The following is a 19,039-nucleotide window of genomic DNA, read 5'->3' on the forward strand; positions in this document are numbered from 1 at the left end:
ATAAAGATTCCTCCCGTCATGACGAGAATCGAACTTAGGCCTTTTCCAATCGAAGGGCACAACGTACTGTTATTCTTTCAATTGCGCTACAGAGGCACTTAGTTTCCATAATAAAGTTGTAAACACTGAATATTTTACAGCAATGCTTAAATTCCATTTAATTTCACATGTGGTTTGGTTTCTAAATCATGCTCAAAATTATTAGTTTATACATTCTGCAGTACATTAATCTTTAGAACCTGCTTTGTAGAGGATAACTATCTCCTTTACATTAGGATTTGGGATAATTTCTGTTACATGTGAAGATTAAGCTGTAATCTATTCAGGGTTAAGGTTTAATGGATGGATAATGACAAATCATTTCTAATTAGGCCTCTAGATTGTCACAATTATGTATATATAGGTAACCCTCATATAATGTGGATGTTACGTTCCATAGAAATACCGCATTATATAAAGCTCGTCATGCGAGACTCAGATCAGATAGAAAAAGTAGGATTATGTTCCAAAATCGCTTTTTTTAATTATATAAACAACGACATATCCGACAAAAAATATTTTTATTTAATTCAGGTAATTCATGTAAGTTAAGAAAACATAAACTATGAAACAAATGCATAATATAAAATTATAAAAATTACAAATTGTATGTAGACTTCAGTGCACATAATGCATAAATATTTAGGCAAAATAAAATACAGTGCACATTTTAATCGTCATTACAGTCTTCAAATATAACATTTTGTAGATGTTCTTTATTTACGAGTGGCTGGACGTCATCACTTGGACATCGTTTGTATAATTCTCATTGCATACTTCAGCTGGTTTAGTTATTAAGAAGTCAGTAATAAGACCTTGCTTATGATGCTGCAGTTTATTTTTATTAAGTTAATAATATGGAGCTAAACAAATATCCAATTGTATCCTGAATTTTCCAGAGTGCTCCATTGAGAGATCATCATTCCGTAAAATAACTTCCTAGCTTTCTTGCCAAGTCCAATCCTTCTGCTAATTTCTTTAAACTGAATTCCTTAATGGAATCATCACAATCAGAATCTTCAGCAGAACTTTCCCCGCCATTTGATTCAACGTCATGTATTAATTGTACCAGTTCCTCCTCATTTAAATCTGTTTCCCATCAATTAATTCGCTAATTTCGTTTTCAACCATATTGCAAAAGTCCTCTCCACTAAAAATGTGTGTGACGTTATTATACGACTTAGCTCAGCATCCACTGGAGATACACAATTTTGTACCAGAACTGCTTCAGGCCATATTTTTTTCCAGCAAGCATTCAGTGTAGAGGGTGGTAATTCTTTAATGGACAGAGAAATAATTTTCACACAATTCAATATTGAAAACTCTTTCCATGCTTGAGGCAGTGTCATGCTTGGATTAGATTCCGTTTTTTCCAAAATTAATTGGAATGTTCGACGAATATAATATTACTTAAATTTTCATATTATTCCTTGGCCGAGAGTGGTTGAATAAGTGAAAGTAGTATTAGGTGGAAAAAAAGTTATTTTAATATTTGGATGGCTTAAATTTGTTGGGTGGCCTGGTGCATTATCTAAAATTAGTAGAATTTTGAAGTTGATATTCTTTTTCTTTGTGTAACTTTCTACACTGGGTACAAAACATTTGAAAAACCAATTTTCAAGAATGCTAGCTGTAACCCATTGGCAGGCCTTTCTGTTGGCCCATCAATAAGCAGGTAGGGTGGACTTGTTGAGCCCTTTCATATGAGGATCAGTTAATAAACATTGGTTTTTGTCATGTAATCACCTGATGCATTACTACAAAACAGAGTAATGTTATTTTTGGAAACTGAATCCAGGAACTGATCTTTCATTTTTCAAAATATAGGTGCGTTTTGGCATGTTTTTCCAGTATAACCTGGATTCATCTGCATTGAACTATAACCACCACCTTCAATGATATTTAAAATTTCTCCTGGACCTGGATTTTAAGATTATCCAAACAAAGAAAACCACTTTTCAAAGTTTTTGAACCAACCCTTACTGGCATGGCACAAAATCCATGCCGAGAGCTTTTTTCTGTAGAATCTTGATCAAGTTCTTTTAAATATTCATAAACTTTGAGAGCTTTTTGTTTAATAAGATTTCCATCCAAGGGAATTTTATTTTGAGTGCAATCTTCTATCCAAATCATTAGAGATTTTTCCATTAGAATATCACATACACGTGCTTTGCACTTACTGTTGACCAAGCAATAACACTTTCTTGGATTTTATGTTCATTTTGTTTGATTGTTCAAATTGTTGATTCATTTAAATTCAAAGTCCTTGCAACAAATCCTGGTTTTCTCCATTTTTCAAACGATCCAAGATTTTAATTGAAAAGAAATGAATTTTCTTTTCAATGTTGGTTTTTTCCTCTTTCGTTGCAGTTTTAGTGGCCATTACTTTAAAAATAAATTTTTTACATAAAAAAGAGCATTACATATTAATTATGTAAGTAACTCACCAGAAAATCAAGTGCATAGCTTTTGATTAACACACTTATGATTTTTAATGTGCTTTCCTGGCAGAAAATGAAGACAATTTTCAACAATAAACACTTTATATGGTAAACAATTGATGCTACACACACACAAAAAAAAAAGTACATGCATGCTAAATAGTATTTCCCCTAATATGAAGTCGCTACTTATAACTATATGCGTGATACGGGCAGACACAAATTTAATGAAGATAAAATTTGATTTTTAAGTCGCATGGTGAAAAATATATCAAAACCACATTGTATAAGTACCATGCTGAACAAGGTTTACTGCAATTTGTAGACTGCATTATACTGAAACTGTGTTGTACAGTAAAATCCTGCTTTATGATGCTTTGTTTTATGACGATCTGCTCATACAACACTTTTCAAATATGACCAATGCCCATTTATATGATGCTGCGTTTGCTGATGCAACAGTTTTACTACATAACTCTCCTGTGAATCAACCCATGCACAGTTTTACAAACTGTTTGTTTATGAAGCTGTTTAGAATTATTTTATTGTTAATAATGGCAAGATAATCAAAGCAAGGATGTACTGTTGCTTCCAATGAAAAGAAGACATGTAATCGCATTATATTACATGCTTATATTTAGTGAATGGTATATCAAACACTGAGATAGGCCACAGGCTAAACTTACCTTGCACTACTTTTTTTTTTACAGTTGTTAAAAACAAAGATAGAGGAAAAATGTTACTACACTAGTTAATACTACAATTATCCATAAACATGACAGTCTTATTGCCAAAATGGAAAAAACTTTTAATGGTGTAGATTGATGACCAAACTGGTTGATGTATTCGCTTAAATCCAAGCTATTCAGAATAACTTTTTGTTTGCAAAAAATACTCTAAATTTGTCATTTGCATAACTGACTTAAATCAGTGTTTTACGTCATTTACAAACATTAAATTATTACATGCATCTACAAGTGCAAAAAAAATAAAGTCAGTGATTTGACTACTGATTTTTTTTAATTATTTTTTTTTTTTTTTTAGAGTTTGATAAATGTGCATAATAGTCGATAACATTTTAGTTGTATCCTGAAACAGATTGAAATTATGATTAAGTTAACTGTGGTTTCATAAGAGGAAAAAATACTCATTTCACTAGAACACATTCGACCTCTTAGATTTTTTATTTATTTATTTTTATTCAACTATTTATTCAAAATCTTTTTTTTTTTTTTTTTTTTGACTGCACAACCTATGTAAATAAATGTGTTTCTTCTAGAAGACAAATTTCTATGATTTGTTGAGCACTGACATCTTCATTATTTGGAAGTTTCTAATGTTTATGATAAAAAGAAAACATACATAATTCCTAATGTACTTTCAGAGAGTGTACCGACTACTATGACAATACTATACGATTAAATTTACATTATTACTAATCTCCTATCAATGAGTTTCCTCCAAATTGGTCTATTACTTTTCAGCGCTCCAATATTGTTAAATATCATATTTCAGTCTTTTAATGTTCTTCTGACTGAATCCACCCAGATCTTTGTCTTCCTCGGGATATTTGTTAACTTATGTCTAGTAAAGATTATTTCAGTTATTCTTCAAATCTGGATAAATGCATGAATAGAAATAAATTTAATTTTTTTTGTTTTATTTACATATCAATGTTCAATGGACAACATCATACAATGAAAAGCATGTAATTAGTGGTTGGGAGATTTGATTACAACCACTTAATTTTTTCTTACATAAAACTGCACTGAAGAAATGCAGTCACTGTTTTCAGAACGACCAGTTAAAAATATTAGATGGAACTATCTCCAACATAAATAATATGCTGTTAATTTTAATCTTTCTTCAAAAAAGGAATCTGCAGTTCATGTAGAGGCAAATTCAGTAATGTGCATAAAATTTAACACAACTACTTAGGAAACATAGGTTTTACAATCAATGTCTTAAACACCTTTAATTATTGATGTTTTTTGTAACTATAACTTGTGGTTTAAGTATTAAAAGTAACTATGACTTGTTTTTAACTACAAAAAATGCAACAACTATAATCTTTCACCTATCTAGTCATGCTGAGAAATTCGTTTGCTAGTCAGTTAACTATAGTTTTCATTAAATAAAGTCAGCAATCAGCACTCCTGAAAGAGCATTATCTAACTCATTCAAGAACACTTAACATGTTGTAGTTTGAGGACTGGAAAACTGAAAGATCATTCTATATTATATTTGTATATATGCACTGATATACTAATGGACATACACATCACTACTTATGAACGTGCTAAAAAATAAATAATAAATTTAAAAAAAAAAACTGCTTTTATTAAAAATAAATGTTCCTCCAACCCCCTTTGAGATTGAGCCATCAGAAAGGAACAAATTGAGTAAATTTCTTTACTATCTACTGGCTTTAAAAAAAAAAAATACCATTATAATTACATAGCATAATACAGACATCTTGCATTTAATTAAGGACACGATTTTAGTGAAATTAGTGTAACTTACATGAAATTCATGTCGATGATTATCAATGATGTACAACACATTGTAGAAAACTACACTGATGTATTATGTGACAAACTATTTTGAGCATGCCTTAATGATTCAAGTGTTTCAGCACATGTTTTTAACAATGTGCACAACTTTATAAGGTAATCAACGTCCTGAGATGCTTGTAACTGTTTGGAAGCCCATATCATCTTTTCCTTAATCGCATCAGTTGATGTAACAAAATGAGAATTACACAAATCCTCTGAATGTGTGCTGTTCTTGCAAAAGCCTAATGCTTGAGAAGTAGTAGGAACACTAGCTGTAGCAACCTGCTTACCCTGCGTGGTCGAGGAAACTCTTGAAGAAATTCCTCGATGTGAAAGTTCATTTCCTTCTTGTAAGTTATACTGTGCTTCTTCCACTTGTCTTCTAGCAGCAGCATCACTCACAGCTAATCAAAAAGTAAAATGAATACTCTGAATTTAATGTCCACTGTAACCAAATACCTCAAAATAAAAATTGAAAAAAAAATTAATGAATTTAACTTAACAATAAATACCATCATCCAATTCTTGATGTATGTTCTCAAGGAGCGTACTGGTTAGGTTAGCTACAAATTGGTCAAGCTACAGATCTTTCTCCTTCAATCCTGGCCTCAAACACATTCCCTCACCTTATTTTTTGTTCCCTTATGTTTAAGTAACCACAGCTCTGCTATGGTTACTTAAACACAGGTTACTTAGCTCTGCCCACTTATTCTTAATTACTAAGTGTCAAGGCACTTTCAAATAATTTTATTTTTCATAGGACTGATGTCATATGTTCACACTGCCAATTTTTCTCAGGATTCTCGTATCTGTGTGGTCTCTAGTCTTTCATTCACTGTTTTATTTTTAACCCATCTTTTAGATCCATAAGTCAAAACTGACTCAAATACTGTCATGTATAGTGCTTGGGCTAATTTTGGTTTTATTTAATGGCTGCAGGTTCGAATCCCACCATAGGCATGGATGTTTTGATTGTCTGTGAAAATACTAGTGGTGGCAGTAGATGGTGTTGGTGTAGTTGCGGTTCCTTGTTGTTGGTGGATTGAGTGGTGGAGTTGTAGAGTAGGTGCCCTCCCTCAATGAGTCTTTGGACTCCCTGGAGGTGTCATATAATAATAATAATTATTATTGCATACAAATAAATTTGTTCAATCCTCACCATACCAGCTAACACTGATTTCCACATTTATTTTGCCTAAGCAACTGAAAAACTAATAAAAACAGCAAAAACCTTGCATATATATTTCATACTGAAATTAACAGTAAATTATCAGTGTGTCCTTTAACAATACGTAATTCAAAACGACAGAAATACAGGGTGTTTCAAAAAGGATGTATACAGCTTTGCAGGAGTACAGAAAATAACTCAAAAGACATACAAAAGCTGAGTGAGTGTCATAATGTAGTGAAACACAAATTTTTGGTCACATAACTTTATTACCAAATGACAACACTAGATGGCATGATATGTCACACCATTTGAAAATGGCAACTTTCGATGGTGCAGAGTGAGCATGTCATGTGTTTTGGTTTGAGAAAACGAAGTCTGCAACATAAGTTCAGAGGAATTTCTGCACACAATACGGCAAAGAACTTCCTAGTAGGCAAATGATCTATACATGGCACAAGAATTTTGTGGAAACAGGCTGTTCTGTGCATCATCCAAGGTCAATGGGAAGGCCATATCCTGCCAATGCTGTTGTGGAAGAAATTTGGGGAAATTTTCAGAGAAGCCCTGGAAAGTCAACCAGATGGGCATCAAACTGGAATTCCATGTGTGTGTGTGTGTGTGGCATGTTTTACAAAAACATCTACATTTAAGGTCCTACAAATTTACCCTCATCTAGCTTTGAAGAAAGACAAGAAGATGCACATTATTTCTGTATAGACAGAAACGATCAGTAGGATAGAACAAAATCAGGGCTATTTGGACAATTGTTTTCAGTTATGAGTGCATTTCTCACGTAAATGGGCAAGTAAACACTCATACAGGGTGTTCGGGATAAATTTGACATATTTATAATTAATTATATTTTTCCGTAAGTTACATGTATTAACACACACTTCTCTTCATTTAAAAGTTTGGACCCTTCTTCATTCATATACAAGATGTCAGAAAGGATGGATAGCTGGAACCCACCTGAATCATGGAAGAGAATAACTTGTATCATGATGATTCGTGCCCGCCATCAAAATAAGGATATTACGACTGCTGCCCAATGCTCCCTGAATACAGTAAAAACAATCAGGCATGAACTAGAGACTTGCAATGGTGACTACGAGGATGTAGCAAGAAGAAAGATCCCTAGCAGACGATCTGATTGTGTTCGTACAGCAGAATTCCTCGCAAATCTGCAGGAACAGGTGTTGAAGAACCCTGGCATTGGAATTCGGGCTTTGTTCGTGGAGTTGCTAACTGTAGTCAAGCCCTGGATAACAAGGGTAGCCAATGGTAGGCCGTATGTATGGCAGCAGGATTCGGCCCCTTGCCACACCTCTGGGAAAAGTCAAAAATGGTTGTCTGAAAATTTCTACGACTTCACCAGTCCAAATGTTTGGCCTCCAAACTCCCCAGACCTTAACCCCATGGATTATTTTGTATGGGGCGCAGTTGAAAAAGACACCAATCGCACTTCCAGTAATACAAAAGCCCAGTTAATGGATAAAATTAAAACAGTTTTTGCGGCCCTTCCCAGGGAGACTGTAGCATCAGCTTGTTCGAGGTTCCGAAGCAGAATTGAAGCTGTGATCGATGCTAATGGTGGTTATTTTGAGTAAATCTTGTTGATAGTATTGTAATTAACTCTGCCTGTAATGTTTTTTTGTCAATTCATTAAATTTAATAGATACAAAGAAGATTTTCTTTTTCCTTACGAAACTGTCAAATTTATCCCGAACACCCTGTAACTGCAGAATTTGAGGAAGCAAAAATCTTCACGCCATCATAGAACATGTTCGCAGCACCCCCAAGCCTAACATTTTTTGTGCCATAAGCAAGTGTATGATGACCCTTCTTTTTTTCAGAGTCTAATGTTACTGGTGGTGTTTACGCCACCAGTAACATCAGACTGAAAAACTAACGTTAGACTCTGGACATGCTACAAGGGTACCTAATACCACAATTAGATGACGATGACCATGATGGACGCTTACATTTCCAGCAAGATGGAACACCACCTCATTACCTGACAGATGTAAGGTCATACCTTGACACTCATTTTCCATTTAGATGGATTGGTACAGAAACATCTGTAGCACAGTCACCATATTCTCCCAACCTTACACCATTACATTTTTTTGTGGGGCTTTGCAAAAGATCGATTGTTTGTACCACCACTACCAGCTGAATTGGATGAGCTGCATTCAAGAATTACTGGTTCCAGTGCTGAAGTTATGCCAGATATGCTCTGCCACGTGTGGCAGGAAATTGATTACAGATGGGACGTCTGCAGAATTACTGGAGGTAGTCATATTGAACTTAACTGTCTATGTTGCAACTTCAAGTGTTATGCTACATTTGTACAGTAAAAAAAATTGTTCAACTATCACTATTTATCTTCTATTGTCATTCAAAGTTGTATACCTCCTTTTGAAACACTCTATACAAGGTAAATGCAACAATCGGTTGATCACTGAAATGGTTGCCACATGCTAGAGAAATCAAATACATCTTTATATAGTAACATGTGAAACAATACTCCAGTGGAAACTTAACACATTAATTGCCATGTGAGTTGTATTTAACTCATGCTAGTTTTGAGCCAGGGGTGTCGTGAAGCATATATAACTCACACATCTCTTTACCTTGGGAGATGTGTGGTGTGCAGGCAACTCACGCTGCTATGCTGTAACATACATGTTATGTGATGGGTGGCTCCCTGGGCAAAACCCTGCAGTTGGTTCGTGAAAATCTTCCTTGTTGATGATCTTATTGTTACAATTAAAATTAACAATTTAATTCTAAAAACGTGGATCAAATGAATAGAAGTCAATAAATTTCGTTTTTCTATTTACTTTTACCTAAATTTTACACTTAAGCCTGACAAGTCAAGAAAAATGCTTTACCCTTATGAACTATTTTTCAAGTTTTCACATAACTTTTTATATTAGCAATTTTTTTATTGATGTATGTTTTAGGAAAAAGCATTCTACACAAAAGTACACATTACATTTGCTGCATTTCCATGCTGCCTATTTACATCTTTTAAAGTCCTTTCTCAGCTTGTGTTTTTTCATAGCACATAGACATCTTATTTTTAGAGGGACCTGTGGCATAGTATAATTATTAAAAACACGTAAGTCCACAGTAATAACTAATTAATAAATAAGGTAGATATTTCGTACTAAAAATAATAGTACATCAGTGTTACAAACAGATAGGAATAGAATACAAGTCTATTCACTTGTATTCTATTCCTATCTGTTTGTAACACTGAAGTTGTACTATTATTTTTAGTACGAAATATCTACATTATTTATTAATTAAAGTTATTACTGTGGACTTATGTGTTGTTTTTGAAGTTTTTATTCTCTTTTTGTAGAACACTCGCTCTCCAACCAGCAGGTTGTGGGTTCAAATCCCGACATGGATGTTTGATTGTCTTTAAGTGGGAGATGAATTCTATCACCCGGTGTGTGAGACTACTTTCATCCCCCTTACTAGTGGCTTGAAAAAGTTTCATGTTTGGTTTTTTAGAGCAGGGCTTCTGGGCTATGTAAAAAATAAATTAAAAATACAAAAAATATATAAAATTAATTCTAAAAATTATCCTAACACCACATGGAGTCAGGAGGTCCTTTGTCATACATCATACCATGCCTTAAATACATTCAAATTCTCTGTAGACACCACACTCTCAGGCCATACATTCCAATCATTCACAACTCTCTATGTAAAAAACTTCCTTTATATTCTCTTGCTCATGCCCTGCTTATACAGTTTCCAGGGATGACCTCTTGTTCTTCCCCCATCTCCCACAATTTTACAAAAAACCCTCTTCAACATTAATCCTACAAGAACCCCTTATCAACTTGTATGTCTATCATCTCACCAGTCTTCCTCCTATCCACAAGACTTTAGGTGGGAGATGAATTCTATCACCTGGTGTGAGACCACCATCTGAACCTTTCTTCATATTCAACATTCCAGAGATCAGAAATTACTCTAGTCAATCATCTCTGGACTCTTTCCAATAGCACTTCATCCTTTTGAAAACTAGATGCCCAAATCTGTACACAGTAGCCCATACATAGCCTACAGAACAAAAATCTTCTTACTTCTACAAGTCGTGTCTTCCACATCATTGCCAGAATTCATTTTGTGTTGGTCTCACAATTTTGGCAATGTGTCCTTTAAATTTTAGATCCTTATCCACCATTACCTCAAGATCTCTTATTTCCTCCACCTTCAACAATATATCTCACCAAGAGTAAATTCTACATCCCATCTTTGTTTTCCAAATTTTAAAACCTTACATTTCGCAACATTGAACTGGCATTCCCCACTTCCTTCCCTATTCATGTCTTCTTGTAAGGCCACATCTGCTTTACTCTTTATAGTTTGTTCCAACTTTGCATCATCTGCAAACAACTGAATATCCCCATTCAAGTCTTCCCCAATATTATTAACATCCGGGTTAAACAGCAATGGTCCTAAAACAGACCCCTGAGGCACATCACTAATGACTTTCTTTTTCTAGGATATTGTTCCCCCCTATACACAACTTGCTGACATCTATCAGATAGTCAATCTCCAATCCAATATACTAGTCTAATATCCAACCCCATCCACTCTACTTTAACTATCAACTTATGGTAAAATATCTAAAGCCTTTGTAAAATCTAAGTATACAACTGTGTATTCATCTTCCTCATCCAATGCAGCTGTCACCTTATTGTAATAAGTAGATTATTAAAATGTGACCTCCTTTTAGCAAATCTGTGCTGTCCATCAAAGATAATGCCACTGTTATCAATCCAATTCTGGATCCTGGTTCTCATCACCTTCTCCAACACTTTGACCACTACACCTGACACTTAGATTGGCCTATAATTTTATGCTTGAGTTCTGTCACCTCTAATGAGTGGTACAATCTTGCTTTAATTCCACTCCTTTGGAACTTGATCCAATGTATGACTCATAATAAACAAACATGTCAACTCCCTTGCACATTCCTTCAAAATACATGGTGATATATTATTAAGTCCACAGCCCTATTAATGCCAAGTTAGCGCATTTTTCCATATACCTCTTGTTCAATCATTTAAAATTAACATACAGCTAATTTGTGAAGGGCTTGCATAACTTCATTATTGTGTTAATTTAAAAAAGATTTATGTCATCAGTGTAAAATTCAAATTACACAAGCAAAAGTAACAAAACAAAACATTTTAAGAATGAGAATGTGTGAGCTACACATAAATGACTGAGTGGTATGGTGTCAAATATTTCTTTGGTCAAAAACAATTATTTTTTTAAACATATCATGCGCGCGCGCACACACACATATATATATATTGTCTAATGGCAGGATGTATGAAGAACAACAATTTCCCATATGTGAGAAAACTTTTATCATTTATATTCAAACTGGGGCAATGAAGTAAGGTTTCACAACTTTCTTTATATCATATTTCTAAAATAAAAGGATCTGATGTTTGGTTGAGAAGGCATGTTTAACAAGTCCAGATTGAGTGGGATCAATCTGGACTTTGTTAATGCCCTTCGATACTTGGGTGAAAATTTTATGCAATAAAAAATCTCTCATGCAAGTCTTGTGTTTATTATTACTGCATTACTTATGTCTATTTATGTTCCTATTCTTCACAATTAAACCTCATTTTACTTCTATGATTCGACATCTACAGTAGAATAAGATTTGATTCTGGTCACTAACCAGAGGAATTTTTTTTAATCCAGAAATTGACCATAGGGTTAGTCAATTTTTCACATAGGTAAGTAGAATTTTCCCCCCTTATACAAGAAACTCAGCAAAATTATCCACAGAACATACACAAGAGCATACAAATAAATACAAGTTAGGATTAGAAAAACTACCTTTCATCTCTCATGCTACATAGATGTAATGAACTGCAGTAATGACAAAAGATGGAGATCACTTGCCTAGTGATTTCCAAAAATTGGCATCTCCTTTGCAAGGAAAAGAAATGGAATTACAGTTTTAATACATTGATGCTGCATTAAATGTGCTTTTCAGCACTAATTTTTTAATAATAATATATACATGAACTTTTTCTAATCCAAAATATACTACAAGTCTTACCAACACTTTTTAACAGTCTAAACTAACCTGGATTATCTTTGGCATGTTCAACAGGATCTACTTCGGAACAAGCAACACAGTACAACTGATTCTGCTTATCTTGTAAAAGAATTGTCTGAGGGGAAAAAAAAGAAAAAAAAAAAATATATATATATATATCAAAATACTTAATCATCAATGATTTATCTAATTGAAGTAGCTTGCACATTTCAACTTTTTTGATGTAATAATAAAAATGAAGAGATATGGTCAAAGTAATCCTTGTCTTAGCACAAGCAATCAAAATCTAAGCATTCTATTTCATAGAATTAATTATACAAGAAGAATGGTTTGCATCTGAATGGATTTGGTGTTCAGAGTCTAGAAAAAGTGTCATCGAATGAAGTGAAACTTGAGCTTTTAGAGAAGAAGCATTCTTACATTCGACTACCTCACTGATATGTAGATATCAGTGGGGCACTGTACGCTCACAGATGTGAGACCCTTCAACACTTCTGTGCATGTTAAAAGAAGGAGAATCCATTCCGATATTAGGGCAATCAATGCGTTTCATGGGATGAGTGTTTATTATTATATGTCGGAAAATGAGCTTTTCTTTTATGAAAATTCTAGTTCTTAAAAGTGGTAACTATTTTGCTTGTACAACAGTTGGAAAATTTACGTATAAAACACATGATTTCGCATGTTGGTAACCAATTCGTACATCCTTTATTTCTTTCTTCCCTTCAGCATGAATTGACTATTCTTGGCACTTTGCCAGACTAAGTTCTATGAAGTGTGGACAATAGTTGAGTGTAAGAACGTGTATAAAATGCCTAAGTTGTATCCACAGGTAACAAACCAGAATGGGATAGTTAGTATAAAGCATCAGGATAGCAGTGGGCTTAATGGACTTTTGCACTGTATGCACATAAATGCCAGGAGCATTCAGAACACAGGGGGGGGGGGGGGAGAATTGGTTAGTTCATCCTGGCCAAAGGTTATTGGCATTAGTGAAACATGGCTGACAGAAGATGATATAATTAATGGGAGAAAATGTGAAGGGTATAGTGTGCTCAGGGATGATAGAGAGGAAAGAATGGAGGAGTATTAATGATAATAGCAGATGAACTGCAACCAAAGAGAGTAGAAGTTCAACTGCAGGCCAGTAAAAATAGCACATTTGAGGCTATCTGGTGTGAGATAAGATGCCAGCAGAACAAAATATACAGTTGGATGCCTCTATAGACCATGGGATGGAAACGATAATGGGGAGAGTATGCATCAGCAAATAATTTCAATGAGAGGAATATGGGTAATTATTATTGGGAATTTCAATTAGGAGAACGGAGATTGGAAGGAAGGAAATAAAATTTATGCAGCTACTAAGTGATAATTACCTGAGGCAGCATATGATAGAATGAATATACTATGAGTTTGAGAGTGCTAGATCTAGCAATTGCATCAGAGAATTTATTTATAACCAATATGACCATGTTGCCACCAATTGGCGAGAGTGATATGTGTGGAATTTTCAGTTAAGATAGAATATATGTGGAATTATAGGGTTGATAAGTATAACAAGCTTGGGAAATTGCTTAGATCAGTGCCACTGCACATGAAACTGAAATGGCTGGGTGCTGATAGTGCATGGGAAGTGGTAAAACAGTGTTTGAGGGAAGTATTGGCAGACTGCATACTAGAATCAGGAGAGTAAATCAAGTGGGAGTTAAATGGATGAATATTATCATTAAGCTGGAGCTACAAAAAAAGAAAAATTTGGAGGGAATTCAAGAAGAATAGTGACCAGTAGGCATATGAGAGCAGCACAAAGCACAGCCAGAAGGGTAATTAGTGTGGTAAGAAAGGCAAAAGCAAAGTATGAAAGGAAATTACCAATGTAGGCCAAAGATAATCCCAAATTGTTCTTTCAATATGTTGCAAGTATAAGAAAAAACGTTTATGGCAGAATGATTTTGATGAATACTGAGTATGGAGGTAACTGAATCAGTCAAAACAGTAGAATTAGTCAGTGAACACCTGCAAGAGTATATTATCCAGATGGAGATAATGTAGTAATGAGAGAGAGGCAAAGACTTATATGGGAACAGATAAATGAAATGGAGGTGCATAGCATATTACAGAACCTTGATGAATACAGCTATGGAATTAGATGGCATACCAGCTCAAGTTTTATGAGAGGGTGCTAGGGAATTGTTAGTGCCTTGATCACATTGTTTAATCTAAGTCTTCACTCTAAGTTAGTCCCAAGGGGATGGAAAGAGGGGAAAATAGTTTACATTTGTACATTAATGATATAGGAAAGGATCTGAGAGAAACTGTTCAGTTGTGTGCTGATGATTCAAAATTGGGCAGAGCAATATTAATACAGATGTTAAAATTTTGCAGAATGTTCTGGATAAACTGGCAGTCTGGGCAATGGAGAATGGACATCAGCTTAATGTGGCAAAGTGTAAGGTTATGTATTTTGAGGTGAAAAGATTACCAGTTGTACTCCAGGAAATTGATGAAGCCAGAGATTTGGGAGATCTAGTGGATAAGGAGTTAAAGTTTAGAGGGTACATAGCAAAAGTGCCTAAAGCAGCTCATCAAATTACTTGGTTACTGAAGAATACTTTGATGAGAAGAAGAGATATCAGGTTATTATTCCCCATCTTGACTACTGTGCACAGAAGTCACCTGGGTTTCTTATGAGGAGGAAGAACTGGAGAAGGTCCACAGGCAAGTGACCAAGATGGTAGCAGATCTGTTGAAGATTTGTGGGTTACAGAAATTACAGGTGGAAAAGGGATGATATGATTGAGACATTCAAATTACTGAAGAGTCTTTACAAGATTAATACAGAGGAAATTTTTCGGAAAAGATCTGGTGGCAGAGGAACTAGGGGCCATCCTTGGAAAATGAGCAAGAGTATAGTTAGCAAGGGTGTTAGAACTAGATTTTTTGCCTGGAGAGTGGTGAATGAGTTCAAAGCAAATGTTGGATAGTGCTTGGCATGATGTTTAGGGCCTCTCTCAATGAGTCTAAGGACTCCGTGAAGTAGCCCATAATAATAATAATAATAATAAATATATATGTCCATTAATCAGCAAAAATAATAATGCACATTATACTTTTTGTCAGACAGAAACAACTGAAAATTGCCAGCAAAATAACTCCATTATGAAATAGTGTTTAGCAAAACTTATTTTTAAACTATTATAAATCATTTTGAATATGGAATATCCTAGATGAATCTTTGACTCCATGGAGCAAGGTTGCCAGATTGGCCATGTCATGGCCAAATTTAAAAAATGTGGCACTTTTTTGAACACTGTGGCCATGAAAAATTCAGTTTGGCCATTTATGCAAATGTGGCCACTAATTTGGCCATTTTTACAAAGATTTCAATAACACCAAGCATGCTTGAGCTTCATTCTGTACTTATATAAAACAAGTACACAAAGCTCCCGCTCGCTATTGTTGCTATAAACTTGATCCAGTTCTGTTGATAAATACCACCAAACACGATGCAGCTTCGTTTTGTACTCATATAAAACATGTACGCAACAGCCATACCAGCTTGGGTCCATGTCTGTTTTTATCATCTCTAGTTAGTTACGGTGTAGACTTTGTGTTGCAAGTGTTGTTCCATTGCGTGATATCAGACATTTGGTGCTCTTTGGTGATAATTCTATCTCATAAGCTTTCATACTGGAATATTTTGCATAAACTTTACCCGCAGTGTGACAATATGCAAGTAATATGTTCAATTTCGTAAGAATGATAATTAAGTGATTTTAGTATAATTAATGAATAATTTTTAATATCGTTTATAAACTCGATCTTTATCTTGCTTATAATTTTGCTATTTTCCCTTTACCAGATTGGTGTTTGCTACACCAGATTAGTATGTGTACTACAAATTTTGTAGTACTATTATCTATAATTTGTTTTTTGTTTCTTCATTTTCTGAATTGAGATATTTTGTTTTTTTCAAGCCCTTTAAAATGCCTAAGTACAAAAGTGATAATAGAGGTGGAAGAAAATATAAAAAAGAGTGGGAAGTAAAATATTTGTGGCTGAAATCGTCTGATGATGGACAACATGCATATTGCACGTATTGCAAAACTAACGTGCTGCCAAAACTTTATAACATGTGTTCACGAAAAATCAAAGAAACACCAATATAAATCTCCCAGTACATCACAAACAACTCTAGATAAAGTTATCAAATCGTCCATGAATGACCAGGAAAAACAAGCAGAAATAGAACTTAGCCTTGCAATAACGTGTCATTCCTCAATTCGTGCTGTAGATCATATAGGTGAAGTAGTTAAGAAACATTGCCAAAACAGTGTTCTTGGTGGAACACTATTTTGGCCAAAATAGTGTTCTTAGTGCATTAAACTGCACAGAACCAAATGTATTGCAATTATAGAAAATGTAATTGCTGCTTCATTGAAAGAGCAACTGAAGCATGATTTAGAAGGTAAAAAGTATATATTACAAGTAGATGAATCTACAGATATTGCAATACAAAAGTATTTGTGCATAGTTCTTAATTTTTTTGTGCATCAATGAAACAAATAAAATTCACTCAGCTTTCTTGGGTCTTATACCTGTTGTAGAGACAACAGCAGAGGTTTTATTTAATAAAATTTCAGAAGTGTTAGCTTCATATAATCAAACTCTTAAGAACTGTATTGGGTTTGCTAGTGATGGTGCTGCTGCTATGGTTGGAAGTAACAATTCCCTGTGGACTAGGATTACAAAAATAAAAATCCAAACTGTATTCAAATGAAGTGTATTTGCCACTCTCTGGCAATTTGTATACAGCATGCATTTTCAAAGCTGCCATCCAATGTTGGATTCATTTTGACTGAAATTCCTTCATGGTTTTCAAATAGCAATATCAGAAGAGAAGATTTTAAGGCTCTTTTTAAAGTGATGAATTCAGCAGTTGAAGATGACCAGGAACGAGATGCACCTCTTCCATTTATGAAATTGTCCAAGACAAGGTGGTTAGTGAGAGGTAAAGTCTTCAATAATATACTGCTAAATTGGGAAGAATTAATTGCCTACTTACCTGCTGTGAACAATCTGGAGGTCAGGATACAAGGTATAAGGCATGGTTGATAAAAGAGATGTTAAAGATAGGATGAATTATTTTTACTTTGTATTTGCTACTCCCACTGTTAAAGAGTTCGAAAGGCTTAATGTTTTGCAAACCTATGTCGATCTTTACGATCTTGGCAAAGAACTGCGCACACACACACAGAGATAGTCTTTATCAAAGGCTGTATAACGAAGATGGAACATGCAAAATAGTAGAAAATGTAGACTTTGGAATTAAATTTGATCAAGAAATTAGGACGTACTTGATCAGCTTTCGGACTTCTCCTAATATGGAACAAGAAAATAATAAAATAAAGTCTGTGAAATTTAGGTGGCAAGCCATGCTTCAAGAATCGTTGAATCAAGTGAACAAGCGGCTCCCTGAGTCAGCTGATATATTTAAAGGTCTGTCACTTTTAAATCCTACTGTTATTCTAAGCCAAACAGAAAAGGAAAAATTTTCTGATCTGCCATTTTTCCACCTAATAAACAATGTTGATGTAGTTGAAGACCAATACAGAAAAATTAGCCTTGTTGCGTGGAATGAAGAAGAAAACTTCAAACAAGATGGAATCCCTAAGGAAGCTTGAGAATTTTGGCAAGCAGTATCCAAACACAATAATTTTAAAGAACTGTCAAATTATGCCTTATCATGCCAGCAAGTAACGCAATAGTTGAACGAATTTTTTCTTATGTAACATCTATCAAAACTAAACTCAAAAACAGGATGCAAATTAAACTGCTGGATTCAATTGTAAGAATCCGTTCATTCTTAAGTGATAACAACATGTGCTGCCAAAACTTTAAATGTACTCCCGAAATACTACAAATGCACAACAGCAAAACCCTTTACAACTCGACTGCAGAAAACGCAGAACAAGATATTCAATATCTTGAGGAAGTGCTGTCAAATTAACAGCTGAGTTTCACTGTAAGTATTTTAAGTTTAATTAAAAGTATTTTTGATGATACGTAATCGAATATATAGGCATAATTTATGCACACTTAATTGTTGGTATGTTAATTCACACAATTCAATCATTTTATATCTTTGGCCATATTTTTGGCCTAATACTTTTCCAAAGTGGCCATTTTTGGCCCATATTTTCTTTAAATTTTGGCCATAAGCTGTTGTGTTCATGGAGGCTTGGATAATAATAATAATATTTAAAAAAATGCAATATTAAAGGACTTAGTATACAGAGACGACTCAGAGATAAACTTCAATGTGAATCTGACATCACCTGTTATGTAAAGTAACATTTCTTAATTACATCACTCAGCACTCATTAAAAAATGTGTAATGTTCTTTAAAACATATGTAATTAAATTAAAATTATGATAATTATCAAATTGATACATTTTTTTTTGTACATGAAGTTTGTTTTTTAGCTGACAGTACTTGAAATGAAAAGAGGTAAGGTTATACTGCTGGTATAAGAAATATTTTACTATCTATTTAGCTGTCATTTTGCCTGCCTGGTTGGGCGAGTGGTTAGCATACCCACCAACAGGCTGCGGGGTTGGGATCCCGCTGTGGGCATGGATGTTTGTGATTGTGTTTAGGTGGAAGATAAATGTAATTGCCTAGTGTGAGACTACCTCTCAGCTTACTGGAGGCTTG

The 19,039-nt window shown here is 34.3% G+C and overlaps 1 protein-coding gene across 4 annotated transcripts in view; it reads right to left on the reverse strand.

Annotated features, from left to right (window-relative positions):
* LOC150102738 (ubiquitin ligase substrate adapter ZNRD2-like) overlaps window positions 1–19,039 on the reverse strand; it is a 77,866-nt gene that overhangs the window by 16,189 nt on the left and 42,638 nt on the right. For 3 of the 4 annotated variants that reach the window (XM_090399175.1, XM_090399174.1, XM_090399173.1), the window contains exons 3-4: window positions 12,346–12,433; window positions 4,879–5,439 (exon numbers count right to left, since the gene is read on the reverse strand). In XM_090399175.1, the coding sequence (XP_090255301.1) occupies window positions 5,054–5,439; window positions 12,346–12,433 (474 nt within the window). In that variant the 3' untranslated portion in view covers window positions 4,879–5,053. Of the gene's footprint in view, window positions 1–4,878; window positions 5,440–12,345; window positions 12,434–19,039 lie in introns of those variants that run through there. The other variant, XR_016548935.1, reaches the window with a different exon arrangement.

This window comes from Typopeltis vanoorti, chromosome 10 (genome assembly GCF_054136105.1).
Source record: "Typopeltis vanoorti isolate ZY-2024b chromosome 10, IOZ_Tvanoo_1.0, whole genome shotgun sequence".
Lineage (NCBI taxonomy): Eukaryota > Metazoa > Arthropoda > Arachnida > Uropygi > Thelyphonidae > Typopeltis > Typopeltis vanoorti.